This window comes from Notechis scutatus, chromosome Z (genome assembly GCF_049901735.1).
Source record: "Notechis scutatus isolate UNSWTSFEM ecotype Mainland chromosome Z, rNotScu1.2, whole genome shotgun sequence".
Taxonomy (NCBI): domain Eukaryota; kingdom Metazoa; phylum Chordata; class Lepidosauria; order Squamata; family Elapidae; genus Notechis; species Notechis scutatus.
In genome coordinates, this window is record NC_142025.1 from 110462221 (window position 1) to 110478790 (window position 16570).

General features: G+C 41.5%; 1 protein-coding gene across 3 annotated transcripts in view; it reads left to right on the top strand.

Moving 5' to 3' along the window:
• The window catches only part of RPGRIP1 (RPGR interacting protein 1), a 60758-nt gene that overhangs the window by 15441 nt on the left and 28747 nt on the right, over window positions 1–16570 (top strand). For 2 of the 3 annotated variants that reach the window (XM_087945875.1, XM_087945876.1), the window contains 8 exons: window positions 1112–1250; window positions 2886–3193; window positions 4740–4830; window positions 5408–5533; window positions 8731–8836; window positions 10148–10294; window positions 13720–13793; window positions 14571–14701. In XM_087945875.1, coding sequence (XP_087802001.1) covers window positions 1112–1250; window positions 2886–3193; window positions 4740–4830; window positions 5408–5533; window positions 8731–8836; window positions 10148–10294; window positions 13720–13793; window positions 14571–14701 — 1122 coding nt within the window. Of the gene's footprint in view, window positions 1–788; window positions 849–1111; window positions 1251–2885; window positions 3194–4739; window positions 4831–5407; window positions 5534–8730; window positions 8837–10147; window positions 10295–13719; window positions 13794–14570; window positions 14702–16570 lie in introns of all 3 variants that reach the window. The other variant, XM_087945874.1, reaches the window with a different exon arrangement.

Sequence of the window (16570 nt, forward strand, 5' to 3'; positions counted from 1 at the left end):
TGACCTTGGCGTTGGTGGGGCACTTCGTATCGGGGTCAACGCAGGCAGCACCATATCCGGGTGTGCAACAAAAGTACTTCCTAACGGCAAGCCCCCCCACCATTCCCCCCATTTCGCATGTTTTAATATAGGCCTTAATTTGGGGGGAGGGGCTTAATTTCATTTCATGCCTATAAAACATGCTGGGACTTCCTATTGGGGGAGGCCGTATTGTTGGAGAAACAGGGTAGATAGATAGATGATAGATAGATAGATAGATAGATAGATAGATAGATAGATAGATAGATAGATAGATAGATAGATATAGATAGATAGATAGATGATAGATAGATAGATAGATAGATAGATAGATAGATAGATAGATAGATAGATAGATAGATAGATAGATAGATAGACAGACACAGATAGACACAGATGAGAGATAAATGAGATAGATAGGTAGGTAGGTAGATAGATGATAGATGATATAGATAGATGGTATAGACAATAGACAGACACAGACAGACAGACTGAGATGAGAGATAAATGAGATAAATAGATAATAGATATAGATTAGATAGATAGATAGATAGATAGATAGATAGATAGATAGATAGATAGCGACAGATGAATATAAGATATAAATAGATAGATAGATGGATGATAGAGACAGATGAGATATAAGAGATAGATAGATAGATAGATAGATAGATAGATAGATAGATAGATAGATAGATAGATAGATAGATCTCATTATATGGTAATAGTTCATTCACTCAAGTTTCTGTCTTCGCACCTTCTTTCTTTAGGTGTGTCTTCTTCAGCGCTCATCCCTGCCAAACCTGAAAGGCTGAAAATCAAAATGAAAGGTGGGCAATGAGGTGGGCTTTTCACTAAAAGCCAACATTCTTGATCCACTGGCAGACTCAGTTGGTGGGTGCAACCCACACAACCAAAGTTCAGATAAATCCAGTGAGAAACAAGAATAGGAATTTATATACTTGGAGAAACCAAAAAGCTGTCAGATTGATTTCTGAGTTAGCTAAGGGGGAAATGCTAGATACTCCTTAATTTTTACATGTCTTCCCCATGGTTTCCAGTCAAGATGTAATTATCACCTTTCCTCATCCAGGATTGAGCTTGTTAGCCAAGACTCGTCGCCAGATCAACCAAGCAAGCCAGACAGAGTTGGCTAACAGTTTTCTACAGCTTCGTGATGAACATTTGCTGCTCAAAGAGCTCACTCAAAAGCAGGAGAACAAGATCAAAAGGTACTGCGAATTTATTAAACATGTTTATCCATTGGGTAAAACCTTGGGGATCTTTCTGATAGACTAGATACAACCTTTGACGATATGGTTATTAATTCACTTGTTGTACCAAAGGTGCTTTTTCAGGAGACAACTGGACTTTCTTGCCTTTTTTCTTTGAAGACGTTTCACTTCTCATCCAAGAAGCTTCTTCAGCTCTGACTGGATGATGGGGAAGGGAAGGATTTATATTTGTTTGCAGAGAGTTGGTCATTTGCATTCTTTTAGAAAGTTGTTGAGGTCACTTGGAGTTTTATTTGTATCCTCAGGATCACCTGAGTAGTGCTCCTGTTTTCTGCAGTCTACAATTTTTTTCCTCTGGAAATCCATTCATACTCCCACACCATTCAAAGGGTAGCTATCCATTTTGGGGTGAACACCCTTCAAATGAATATATTTTTTTGCCACATGGAAGAGGGGGCCAACCTCTTTTCCAAAGCACCAGATGGCATCTATTCAAGGAAAGGGGCAACCTAGAAGTAAGGAGGAGTTTCCTCACAGAATAGAATAGAATAGAATAGAATAGAATAGAATAGAACAGAATGGAACAGAACAGGACAGAACAGAACAGAACAGAACAGAACAGAATAGAATAGAATAGAATAGAATAGAATAGAATAGAATAGAATTCCTTATTGGCCAAGTGTGGTTGGACACACAAGGAATTTGTCGGTGCAGATACTCTCAGTTTACATAAAGGAAAAGAACAATTAGACAGTGGAACAACTTGCCTCCAGAAGTTGTGGGTGCTCTATCATGGAAGGATTTTAAGAAGAAATTGCACAATGATTTGTCTGAAATGGTCTAGGGATTGGACTAGAAGACCTCCAAGGTCCCTTCCAACTCTGTTATTCTGTTATTTTCATTCATTCAGGGTTACTCAATTCTTCTATCTTTTCCTACACAATTCTTCTTTGGCTTTTGTCTGTGGAGATTCTCAGTCATCCAGCTCATGGTTGCCCAAAGTTTCTTTTTCAAGAGGCAACTGGACTTTCTGGACCAGAAAGTCCAGTTGTCTCTTGAAAAGCACCATTGGGACTTTTTTGGCTTTGGTCACCCATGACAATCTTAAACAATGGTAACGGTTGAGTTCCTAAAGCAGAAACCCAAACTAGGTTTCTGCTTTAGAAACAACAAGGGGACTAAAACATACGATGAATGGTTGCAGGAACTGGGCTTGGCTACTCTAGTGAAGAGAAGGACCAAAGGAAACAGAATAGCAGTCTTCCAATATTTGAGGGGCTGCCACAAAGAGGAAGGGGTCAAACTATTTTTCAATGCACCCAAAGACCAGACAAGGAATAATGGATGGAAACTGAACAAGGGGAGATTCAACCTAGAAATAAGAAGAAATTTTCTGACAGTGAGAACAATCAACCAATGGAACAGAAGTTGCCTTCGGAACTTCATCACTAGAGGCTTTCAAGAAGAGATTGGACTGTCAGTTTGGTGTAGGGTCCCCTGCTTGGGTGGGAGGGGGTTGGACTGGATGACCTAAAAGGTCCCTCCCAACTCTGTTAATCTGTAAAGGTCCTGCTACAACAACAGCACACACTGGGAAGACCAAGATTGAATGTTCTTTTCTTGTTCCTCCAGGATGGGCACCAAACTCTCAAGACTGAGTCATGACCGAGCACAACAGGAAACCCGGAACAGGAGACCTGGAAGCTTCATTCAAAATGCTGTGGACTTGGAAGAAGGCCTGGAAGAGATGCAGGAACGGGTTTGGGATCTGGAACGTGTCAACCAGCGTTTGAGGAGTCACCTGCTCTTCTACAAGCAACAGATAAAACTGCAGGGCTGCAGCCGTCACTGTCCCTATGGCCACATCACAGCCAAGGTCAACACAGGCTTTCGTCGGCCACATACCTCTCCCAGAGAAAGGCCCAAGAAGTCACACAAAGGTAAGAAGGTTGGAGAGCTTGATGTGTCCATCATTGGGAAGGTGCTAGGTTGAATAACAACATCAGATGGTCCTTGGAAGTCATCAAGTGGAATTTTTATGCATGCTATTCAGGGGTGGGATTCAACCAGTTCGGGCCGGTTCGGGTGAACCAGTAGCTCCAAAGATCAGCTGTGAGCCAACCGGTTCACTCCGACGATCAGCTGTTGGGCCCACCCACCCACTGTGCTTTACTTCTGGGTTTTCCAGCTCAGCTGATTCGTGCGGCACAGTGGATTGCCGCACATCTTTTACACACAGGGCTTGCAGCAGAAGGTGAGTTGCAAACCCTGTGTATGCACATGGAGCACGTGTGCAAAACACACACTCACTGAACCGGTTTTTACACCGGTTGAATCCCACCCCTGATGCTATTGTAGAAAGTTAGCACCCATCTCTCTCCTAGAAGAATGAAATTGTCAGGGTTAAGTGAGATCAGAGTTGGCTTGCTGTCAGGGCTCCAACCAATGCCCTATTTAAATCATGAGCCTCAGGCCAAGCTTCAAAAGAAATCCGGTTATTTATTAGGAGATTCATGGCAGCACAGACCAAATAAAGCCAACTCTGACTTCACTTAATCTGTACTTTGGCTGTGATTGATGTGTCATCAGTCATATTCCCCAATGAAGCAATTTTGCAGGTTGTAGAAGTCACTCCCTCCGGCCACTCTGGGTCTCCATGCAAATGACTTTGACATTGCTGGCTGGAATGTGCTTTGTTTTGACTGCAAGTTCACAATGCAGCTATGAGGTTCTATTCCCCCATCCCACTTGTCTATGGCACCTCGAGAGCAGGTTAGGAATGCTTTGTGGGTTGACATGAATATTTTGAGAAATATTAAAAAGGCATTTCCCTCAATGAGAAATGGAGAAACGTGCTCTTAGGAAAGCAGCCCCCACCTTCCTTAATAGCCTACAGCAGATGTCAGCATTTGAGAGACAAAGAGATAGATAGCCCCATTCATAAGCAAATACCTTCACCCAAGATCCAACAAGAGTAGGATTAGCCCTCACTCAAGATCCAAACCAGGACAAAGCCATTAAGCTATAATAGGTATTGCTCTTTCAGAACACAAGCCCCTTCATTGCATCATCTCAGTTGCAACACCGCCAGAAAACTCCAACCAAACCTGGGAGCTCAGGCAATGACCTATAGACCATAGAGCCATCTATGACCCCTACAACAACCAATAGAATACATGTTCTTGCACAAGAACAGGAAGTTCAAGTGCAAAGCCCAAGAAAAGGTATAAAAAAAACCCACTCTCAACTCTATGTGGTCAGCCGCCCAGAATCACATGCGCTTGGTGGCTCCGCTTCATCAATAAATGGACCCACTTTCCAATCAACCTCCAGCCTCCATTTTGTCCCCAGTGCCTTTTTCCCAACTTGGAACTGAACCAGATGGATATGTCTTCCAACACTATGTCTTTGTTGAATGATGGAGATTCAAGGACATGGCAGTCAGTCCATCCTTTTCTTTTCTTTCTTTTCTTTATTGGGCCATAGAGATGCAGGTATCAAGAATGACAGTCAGGCCAATCTCTCCCAGATATGCCGATGATGTTCTGGAAAAGTCGCAAGCAGAAACCGAAAGTCTGTGAGTTCTAGCCCCGCCTTAAGTATATTGTGGACTGATTGTGGGCCAATCACTGGGAGACTGTGATTTCTAGTTTTGCTTTAGGCATTGAAAGGTGCCTAAGTAACTTTGGACCAATCATCACATGACGGTGAGTTCTAATCCTATCTTCGGCGTGAAAGTGATCTGCGTGTATTTGAGCCAATCATCAGGAGACTGTAAGTTCTAGTCGCATCTTAGGCATGAAACTTGACTGGTTAACTTTGGACCAATCACCAGGAGATGATGAATTCTAGTCCCACCTTAAGTATGAAAGACTCCTAAATGACTTTGAGCCAATCACTCTCCCTCACAACCAAGCTCACTTTATAGTGCTGTTATTCTGGGGAAATAAGAAAGGAAGGAATATTAAGTAGATTTGCAACCTTGAATTATAAAAATAATAAAAGTGGGATCATTTTTTCTAAAAAAAAATCTTGTTAGCCTACAAGAAAAAAGATCAATCTTTAAAACAGTGGCATGCATTTTAGAAACTTCAGTTGTTAGCTATTAATACCTAAAAAAGCAATTTATATTTTTACTTTGATTCTTCTTTCAGGACCCACAGCCTGGTGCTGGCTGAGTTAGACAAAGATCATGAATTGCTGAATTTCACACCTGATAAAGAAATTGATCTGGAATATATTCAACCTCGGAAAAGCTATCTAAATTTGCAGGAATACCGGTAAAGTTTGGTTCTCGTCTCCCTCAATGGAATTAATTTAGGATTACACCTATAATAGTCAGAATAATTAGTGGAACGACTTACCTTCAGAGGTTGTAGGTGCTCCAACACTGGAGAAATGGGATAAACATTTCTCTGAAATGGTGTAGGTTTCCTGCTTGAACAAGGGGTTGGACTAGAAGACCTCCAGTGTCCTATCTAAGTCTTATTCTGTTATTCTGCTATTCCATTATTCTGATTAGGATTACATGTAAATTGTCTTCCGAAACCTTGTTTTTCTATGGTGCTTTTGATTCTTCTGCTGCTTTCATTGATAAATTCAACTGAAGCAGAATTTCAAGGTTGAGTGTGGTTGTAATTTCTGGAGGTTGGTTTTAGAGGAATGAAAGTCACATCTCAAGGCTGGGCAGCTATTTAAAAATTGGGAGCATTATAGATTTTTTTGAACTGGAACAAGGAAATACAGGTGTTCAACTGATAACAGTTCATTTAGTGACTGCTCGAAGTTTCAACAGCACTGAAAAAAGCGACTTATGACCAGTTTTCCCCAGTTACGACCTTTATAGCATTGTCATGATCATGTGATCAAAATCCTGACTCTTGGCAACTAGTTCATACTTATGATCGTTATAGTATCCTGAGGTCATGGGATCCCATTTTGTGACCTTCAGACAGTCAACGGGGAAGGCAGTTTCACTTCACAACCGTGTTATTAATGTAACAACGGCAGTGATTCACTTAACACCTGTCTCACTTAGCAACAGAACCTTTCCATTATGATTCCATGTTGAGGATTACCTGTATAATATCAAATTCCTTCGGGTCAGTATAAATTAGCAGGACATTCATTTTTTTTAATTATTATTTTATTTAGTTTGTCAATTGCTTACAAGATAATAGGTATAAGTAAAAATATAGTTATGAATACATGGATACATATAAGAAAAATAAAGAGAAATAATAGGACAGGAACAGTAGGCATGTTGGTGCGCTTATGCACGCCCCCTACAGACCTCTCAGGAAAGGGGCGAGGTCAATAGTAGAAAGTCTAAGGTTAAAGTTTTTTGGGGTTTGGGAAGAAACCACAAAGTCAGGTAGAGTATTCCAGACATTGACCACTCTGTTGCTGAAGTCGTATTTCCTGCAATCAAGTTTGGTGCGGTTTACCTTGAGTTTCTATCTATTCTTTGCTCTTGTATTGTAATGGTTGAAGCTGAAGTATTCATTGACAGGTAGGACATTGCAATGTATGATTTTATATACTATACTTAGATCGGACCAAAGGCGGCATAGTTCTAGGTTTTCTAGGTCTTGAATTTCGAGTCTGGTGGCATAAGGTATTCTGCAACGAGTAGAGGAGTGGAAAACTCTTCTTGTGAAATATTTCTGGACTTTCTCAACTGTGTTAATATCAGATACGTAATGTGGGTTCCAGACTGATGATCTGTATTCGAGTATTGGTCTAGCAAATGTTTTGTATGCTCTAGTTAGTAGTGTAATATTACCAGAGAAAAAGCTATGTAAGATTAGGTTAACAACTCTTAATGCCTTTTTGGCTATGTAGTTACTGTGGACTCTAGCACTTAGATCATTAAAGATGAGTTCTCCAAGATCCTTGACAGAGTTTGGATCATCAACAAGGTCTTGACTATTCAGCCTGTATTTTATTTTCTGATTTTTTTTGCCAATATGTAAGACAGAGCATTTATTTGTTCAGATTTGAAGTTGCCATTTGTTTGACCATTCTGATACATAGTCAAGGTCTTTTTGAAGGGTAGCAGTATTGTCTGTGGTGTTGAATAGCTTTACATCGTCAGCGAAGAGAACGCAGTTGCTCTTAATATGATCTCAGAGGTCATTTATGTAGAGTATGCAGAGAGTTGGTCCTAGAACACTGCTTTGGGGGACACCACTGTTGACAGGTACAGAATTTGATAGGACACTCCCAATTTTGACCATTTGTTGTCTGTTTGACAGGAATGCTTCTATCCAGTTATGCAGGTGTCCAGAGATACCATAAGATTTTAGTTTTAGGAGTAGTTTGTCACGTACCACTGAATCAAAGGATTTACAGAAGTCTATGTAGATTGTGTCTATTGCTTTGCCCTGATCGAGTTGTGTAGTCCATATGTTTTTGCAGTGTAAGAGTTGCAGATTGCAGGATAGTTTTTTTTCTGAAACCAAATTTGTTTATTAGAGAGTAGGTTGTTTGTCTCTAAGTGGAGGATAATGGATTGGTTAATAATTGATTCCATGACCTTACAGGTGACGCAGCATAAGGAGATTGGTCTGTAATTTTCAACTAGGCTGGGGTCTCCCTTTTTGAAGATGGGGATGACAGTGGCTTGTGACCATAGGTTTGGCAAGGAGCTGGTCCTGAAAGATTTTTAGAAGATTATGCTTAGAGGTTCGGCTATGGCAGTGGATAGCTTTTTTAAGAAGTAGGCACATATTCTGTCCGGTCCAATAGATAGAGATGGTTTTAGATTGCGTAGGCACATATTCTGTCTGTTCCAATTATGAACCAATCCATTATCCTCCACTTAGAGATAAACAATGTCTACTGTAAAATTGATGTGTGTTAGATCATTGTAGTTGTCTTTGGTTCAACTAGGAAATACTGGGCATGAGCCATTGCTGTTTACAAATACTGAGCCAAATAATGTGTTAGAGGTTGGCTTTAATATTGTTGTCGTTGCAGTCTTTACCATTAGGTCATTTCAGGGGTGGGATGGACCTTGAGTCTCTTAGTTTGTTGTTTACAAAATTGTAGAAAGCGTGGGTGGAATTGGTGCGTAGAAGGTTTTCTTCTTGTTTAATGTGATAATTGGTGCATTCAGTCTTTATCTAGTGGCATAAATTTTTGTATTGGCTTTTGAAGTTGGCAACGTGACCAGATTTGTTTTTCCACCAAAGTGATCTCTTTTTGGATTGAAGCTTCCTTATTGTTATGGGTAATCTGTTTTTTTCTGGTTTTTGGAGTTGTTATTGGTACTTATAGTTTGATGACTCTTTTGACTTCAAGTAAAAATATGTTGTAATGGTTGTTGAGACTATTTTACCTCACGGTTTTAGTGGCCAGTCAGTAAGAAATCTTTTCTCAAGCTATTGATTTTGCACAGATGGGGCTGGTTGTGCATTTGTGTGGTGCGAAGAACTCACCGATAGATGCCAACTTTGTTCACCTCGCTCAACAGAGCCACCATTCAGAAGAACGTGGAGCTGATTCGGCTGCAAAAGCTGTTATGGGAGAAGAATTCAGAACTGGTGATCTCCAAAGCTCAGATTACTGTCTTGCATGAGGTAAATCATAGTGCTTTCACAGAGTGGGGCCCTCAGTTCTCTCTGAGCTCGGTTGTTTTCTTGCAGATGTTTCATTACCCAACTGGGTAATATCATCAATGATGAGATTAGGTAGGTAATAGGTTACATCAACACGGGTGATACCTAGTTGAGTAATGAAACATCTGCAAGAAAACAACCATCCACTTTACCAGAGACCCCACAATTCAACCCTGAGCTCCCAATATTCTCTTCTATTGGTATTTTCATGGAATATTTCCTAACCCATTGGATTTTAGAACAGAACTGTGAAACATCTGTAAATGTGTTTTGATAGGGCGAGGAAGCTGCTCTTCACCTTCACTTGTGGTCCTGCCACTTCCTTCATCATGTTCTCTGCTAAACTTGAGGTGTTTTTTTAAAAAGTTTTCTTTTCCTTCTTCTGATCACCCTCATTGTACTGATCTGATACAAGTCCACCTTTTGTTAATGGCATCTTCTTATTCCACCCATCCATTTTTTTAATTGAAATTTTCCAGAGTTGGGAATGTTTCTACATTCTGTAAAACAGAGGTCAGATTTTGGGCCTCTGCTTGAAAGTGAAGTGCTGTTGGGCATCACAGAGATATTCAACAGCCTGTATTTCTGGGAATGATGGGGAAGAAGAGAGACAGAGAGTCAGAGACAGAGACAGATAGAAACAGAGAGACAGAGAGAGGGAGAGACACAGAGACAGAGAGAGAGACAGAGAGAGATAGAAACAGAGAGACAGAGACACAAAGAGAGAGGGAGAGAGAGAGACAGACAGACAGAGAGACACACACAGAGAGATAGAAACAGAGACAGAGACAGAGTCAGACAGAGACACACAGAGAGAGTGAGAGACAGAGAGACAGAGACCGAGACACAGAGAGGGATTCTTATTCCTCCCAGGTCCTGTTTTGGGCCTAGTAGGCATCCTTGCAGCCTCCTGGGAGCAAAACATAGGTCATGCTGCACCCCTTCCCCCGTGCCCCATTTTTGCTCCCAGGAGGCTGCAAGGAGGCCTACTAAGCCCAAAATGGGGCACGGGTGGGGTCACGCGTGCATGCGTGGGGGTCACATGCACATGCATGGAGGGAGCAGGGGGTCACATGTGCAAGCGCAAGGGGTGGGGCAAGCGGGAGGGGGAGTGCAAGCATTGCATTATGGGTGCAGGCATGCGCATGTTCTGGTGTGTGTGTGTGTGCACACTTTCGGCACATGGTGACAAAAAGGTTAGCCATCACTCTCCTGGGCCATACTAGAGATAGATCTTATGAGGCCCCTTTCTTTTCTTCTTGTCTACACCAGAACCAAGAGGCCTTGAGGTCAGCTAGTGAAGCCTTGCTGGCACAGTTGGATGATCTGAATGCCAATCTCAAGGAGAAGACTCAGAAGGTGACCATGCTGGAAAGCCGACTGGAAATCCTTTTACCCTTGCGGGGAACACTGGATGAGGTGAGGAACTGTGGATTGACTACTGCCACTCATTCTCCCTGGGGCTGCCTGTGAAGATCCCTGGGAAGCTTCAAGTGATTCAAAATGTTTGTTCTGACCCAGCTCCCCAAACACGACAAACTTTCTAAAGTTAACTCAAAGATTCCTTTATTAGGAGTGCCAGCAGCCCCGGCAATAAATTTCTCTTTCAATGCTGGCTAACCAATCTGTCTCTCCAGAAGATGAATAGTTGTTTGCCACATCTATTCAGCTCCTCCTCCTGCCTTTTATCCCCAGAGGTAGGGTGGGGCTTCGTGGTGGCTCTTCCTCCCAAGGATCGGCCCATAGATTTCCGCTGCTCTCCTCTCCTATGCCTTCTGTGCATCTGCGTGTGAGGCACTGGACTCAGCTTTTCCTCCTCTTCCTCATCAGTCACCTCCAGACCTGGGGACTGTTGACTCTCCATCTGAAGGTTGACGGACAGCCCAAGCTCTGCCTCTGCCTCTGTCTCTCTCTCTCTCTCTGCCAGCTCCATTGCCTCTTCTCCTTCAGAGCTCCCAGATTGCCGACCCTGGCTCCCACACTTTCTCCTCTTCTGATTCAGCTGCTGGGGTGGTGGAGTGGCTGACAGGCCACAACAGTGCTGGGGTCTTCCTGTTAGATTGGGGTGTCAAACTGGTGACCCGCAGGCTGGATGCATCACATGCAGGCCACACCTACCCAAGCTCTGTGAAGAGAAAAAACATCACAATCCATCACATGGCAATTTGATGCAGCGAGTTTGACTAGCGCTAGATGAAACCTATTTTACGACTGCTCGATAACTACTGGTTTGCTCCGATGTCCAATTCAAATGCTGGTTATTCCCCCTTAAAAGTGTTCATGGCTTGTTGTCACCCATTACAGATGGCCCTCGACTTATAACTGTTCATTTAGTGTCAAAACAGCTCTGTGAAAAGGGACTCATGACTGTTTTTTTTCTTTCAAACTTATGACTGTTGTCAGCATCCCTACATTCACATGATCAAAATTCAGATGTTTGGCAACCAGTTCATATTCATGATGATCCCGGGGTGGGAGGGGTCACACGATCTGTTTTTGCGACCCTTCTGATGAGCAAAGTCCACGGGGAAGCCAGATTCACTTAACAACTGTATTACTAACTGAACAAATGCAATGATTTACTGAACAGTTGGGCCCAGAGAAGTTGTAAAATGGGGCCAAACTTGCTTACCAGATGTTTCACTTAGCGACATAAATTTTGGGCTCAACTGTGGTCGTAGCTCAAGGACAATCTTTATCTATAGAATCATCTCTCTCCACTGAATCTGTAGTGCTCCACACGTTTCTACATGGAGAAATCCATAAGTGTCCTCACTTCATCTGAAGTAAAACGAGTACTTTAGCTCAGTGGTTGCCAACCAGTGGGCTGGGGACCACCGGTGGTCCATGAGAAAATTTTGGTGGACCGCAGAAAAATGTCACCCCCAAAGCACCCCCAAAGCAATTAATCCAAGCTACATGGGAACACAAGGCTGCGCTGCCCACATAGCCCGTGGGAACACAAGGCTTGCGTCGTTTGCATTGCGAACAACATCCCAAAGTCCGCCAGAAATGAGTCTTTGGGACCCTGCCAGGCATCCTGCTCAAAGAAGCTGCACCAGTGTGACAAGTCATATGAAGACTCATTTCTGGCAGAGTTCGGGGGAGAAAAAAAGACTTCTGCTTCTGCTGCTTTCCTTGCATGAATTCAAAAGTCTCTCTCCCTCTCCCTCTCCCTCTCCCTCCCTCCCTGAGAACAGAGCGGGAGTGCAGGGGCGGGATTCTACCGGTTCTATCCGGTTCGATAGAACCCCTTGTTAACTTTCTAAGTAGTTCGGACAACTGGTAGTTAGAAGCAATCTCCGTTTGTTTTTTTCCACCCTTTTTTCCACCCTTTCTTAAAGGAAAAGGGTTGTTTTAAGATTTTTACACTGCTGTTGGGAGGAAATACTTCCCTGAACAATTAGCACTTTGAAGAAATAATTGAATAATGAAGCAAAGCTTTTAGTGACAGGGAACCAAGATGAGTGACATTCAGCAAGGCTTCTTGGCTAGCTAGAAGGATTGAGATTCAAACGTGAGTTTACATACCCTTTCTGAGTTTTGGTGTAAAACTGGTTTTTGGTGAAGGTTAATTCTGTGCTTGACGAAGTTTCATCTTGTGTTAATTGATGGGATAATTTTCCCAATTCATCTTCAACAAGCAACAGCTACTGTTGTGATTTAATTATTTGTATTGTGTTTGAATTTTTTCTTGCCTCATGGTTTCTTTTTCTATTTGGGGAGGGGGGTCTTCCTTCACTGCTTTAATACTATCTGGCACTGTCTTTTTGGAGTATACTTCCAAGAGGCAGTATGCAAGCTTGGCACTGATTTTTTTTACTGCTTTTTTGGATCATGTGACTTTTCCTTAAATTTGGGTGATTTCCTTAGAATATCTTGTGAGGTGAGTGAGACCAGCTGGTATTTTTAAGTGTTCAAATGGATCTAAGAATTGCTTTTCCTGGGTCTGCTTTTTATGGAGAACTTAAATGACCTCTCTGCTAAAGGGTTTCACTTTATGAGCAAGAGTTGGCTGCTTGATAGTTATAACTGCATTTTAAATATTTTCATTCCTCAAGGTGCTCTGGCACCCTGCCTAATTTATAACTCCAGCTTGCAGGTATTTTTAATCTAATGATTGGTATTTAGGGCAGCTTTTTGCAAGCAAAGAAGCTTTTTGTATTTTTGTACAGGTAATCCTTGACTTACAACAGTTCATTTAGTAACCATTCAAAGTTACAATGGCATTGAAAAAGTGACTTATGACCATTTTTCACACTTATGACCATTGCAGCATCCCCACTGTCATGAGAGGCCAGGCAAGGAGAAGCGTCCCTTGACATGAGTGATGTCGAGTTGGCCACACCCACCCAGTCACATCACCCCCAAGCCACATCCATCAACTAAGCCATGCCCACAGAACTGGTTGTTAAAAAACCTGAATTCCACCCCTGGGGAGATGGTATCCTGTGATCCCAAATAAAGAATGATCAATCAGTAGGAAAACAGGGTGGGGTATTTTCCTGCAGACTTTTTGGGGGATTTCCCCAGGGTCTCTGGTCCATGGGATATAAAATTATAGTTTGGTGGTCCCTGGTTTAGCTGGTGTAGAAGTATCTTACCTTTTGATGCTCCAAACCAATACTTTTTAAATACATTAGCATTAAGATGTGTGGGTGTCTACTCCCAGAATTCCCCGGCCAGCCAGTTTCTGATGAATACTTTGCTTTTAGAATCCAATCTGCATCAGTCATCAAGACCAGAGGTTACTTTTTATTGGCCTCTTTCTACTTTTAATTGGCCTCTTCCTATCGGATCCAAAGTCCCAGGCAGACTTAGAATCCCATCTATTACTTTTTCAGTTCCAAGAAAGAATCCAAGACCTGCAAGCAGAGCGAGATTCGTTGAAGGTGGATTATGACCGACTGCTGGACAGGTACCACACAATCAGTGGAACAACTTGCTTCCAGAAGTTGTGAATGCTCCAACTGGAGGTTTTTAAGAAGAGATTGGACAACCATTTGTCTGTAATGGTACAGAGTTTCCTGCCTGAGCAGAGGGTTGGACTAGAAGACCTCCAAGGTCCTTTCCAACTCTGTGCTATTCTATTCTATTCTATTCTGTTCTGTTTTCTGGTGTTTTTTTCTGTTCTATTTTCTATTATTTTCTATTATATTCTATTCTGTTTTCTATATTCTATTCCTATTCCTGTTCTATTCTACTCTATTCTGATCTGTTCCGTTCTGTTCTGTTTTCTATTCTATTTTCTATTCTATTCTGTTCTGTTCTGTTCTATTCCTATTCCTATTATTCCTATTCCTATTATTCCTATTCCTATTCCTGTTCTGCTCTATTCTATTGCTATTATGTTTTATTCTATCCCTACCCTACCCTATCCTACTCTACCCTACTCCATTCTACTCTATTCATCCTATGAGTAATTAAGTGATTAATTTTTGGTACTGATGTGCACTGAAGATGATGTTTGATTTCATTGCACAAAGTGCAATGACAATAAAGTAAATTAAACTAAACTAAAGTGGATTTTTTGGGACATGAAATATGTCCTTTACATGTTCATATTGAGCTCTTCTCTAAGAGCTTGGGGATACCTTACAAAGGGACCGAGACCTCCAAAGTACTTTCCAACTGTTTTCCAAATGTTATTCTATCTTACTTTTTCCTTGATTTTCTATCATCCTGATGTCAACAGTTGCATCAATGCTCCTCCACAAAATCTGGACCAGGTGCCCCAGAAGGACAATGCTTCTTCTTTGGAAGATCAACTCAACTCAGCCTTGGTAGAGAAGGAGATTCTAGAGGAACAACTAAAAAAAGAGAAAGGTAAGGGATCAGTTGACACTAGAAGTTTGCAATGACTATATGCAGAATTTTTGTGCAAAATGCAGGGGCAGATCTAAGTGAATGAAAAGAAATTCACATTTTGATAAAAGGAATCTAAATATACCTACTTTGTTTCAACAGGAAAATTCTAGGCACTGATATGGGCAATCATGATTCACATTACAATAAGCATTGGGTTCATCCAGCTTTCTCATATGATAGTGTTTCTCAATCTTGGCAACTTTAAGATGTGTGAACTTCAACTCCCTGAATTCCCCAGCCAGTTATGTCTGGTTGGAGAATTCTGGGAGTTGAAGTTCACAAATCTTTAGAGTAGACAAAGTTGAGAAACATTGTCATATGATATTCTAGATTTCATTGAAAAACCTGTGTCTAGCCATATGTGCAGTCCTCGACATATAATCATTCATTTAGTAACCAAAGTTACAGGGGCATTGAAAAAAGTTACTTATCACCATTTTTCATACTTATGACTGTTGCAGCAGCCCTACAGTCATATGATCAAAATTTGGGTGCTTGGCAACTGGCTCATATTTATGACGGTTGCAGTGTCCCAGGGTTGCATGATCACCTTTTTCGACCATCTGATGAGCAAATTCAATGGGGAAGCAATTAACAACGGTGTTGCTAATTTAACAATTACAGTGATTTGCTCAACAATTGTGGCAAGAAAGGTCATAAAATGGGACAAAACTCACTTAACAACTGACTTGTTTAACAACAGAAATTTTGTGCTCAGTTGTGATCATATGTCAAAGGCTACCTAAATGTATTCATATACACACAGGTCTTATGTGTCATCAAGTTGTTGTCAAGTCTTACAAACCATGTATAGATTTTCTTCATGACGCCCTGCTCCTATGGTAATGGTGCACTTATGGCTTCCGTACCTGAGACTATCCATCTTGTTTGTCCTTTTTTCTTTTCTTTTTTCTTTTCTTTTCTTTTCTTTTCTTCTCTTTTCTTCTCTTCTCTTCTCTTCTCTTCTCTTCTCTTCTCTTCTCTTTCCTTCCACCTTTCTCAGCCTTAAAGCCTTCTCCAAAGACATAGATCTTAATATAATGTGTCCAGAGGACCACAGTAGCTCAAGTAGTTGGGATTCTGGGCAGGCGGCTAGCAAGCCTGTGTTTGAGACCCGTGAGCTGCTGTTGGGAAGGGTTGAGCTCTCGTTCTTCCCTCCAGCTCCTGCTGGGGACATGAAAGGCCCCCCAACTGGGCATTTCTAGGGCAACATTGATGTCACTGGCCAATCCTTTCAACCCAGAAGTGCTTCTGGCAATGTATCCAGAATAAGATACCATGTTTCCCTGAAAATAAGACCTAGCATGATTTTTTCAGGATGCTTGTCGTATAAGCCCTACCCCAAATAAGCCACAGTTAACATGGTCAGCCAGACAGACGCATTTATTACCGCATTTCCCCCAAAATAAGACCATACCTGAAAATAAGCTCTAATGTATCTTTTGGAGCAAAAATTAATATAAGACCAGGTCTTATTTTTGAGGAAACATGATAGTTCAAATCTGGTCATTAGTTCCTCAAGTGAGAATTTGAGTTGATTTGTTCAATTTGGTTGTTTTCTTGAGTGTTCATGGTATTTCTCAGGATCTTTTCCAAAACCGGAACTGAAGACTATCAATACTCTTTCCATCTGCTTCTTCAAAGTCCAACACATGTGCACAGATGTACATACATGTACACACACACACACAGATGCACAACCTTTTTCTATACAATGCTCAAGATGACTCACAACAAATACAAATATAATTGATAAAACATAATAATAACAACAATGTAATAAGAATGCAGCAATTAAGAGTTTGCTGGTTGGCCAAATCTACTCAA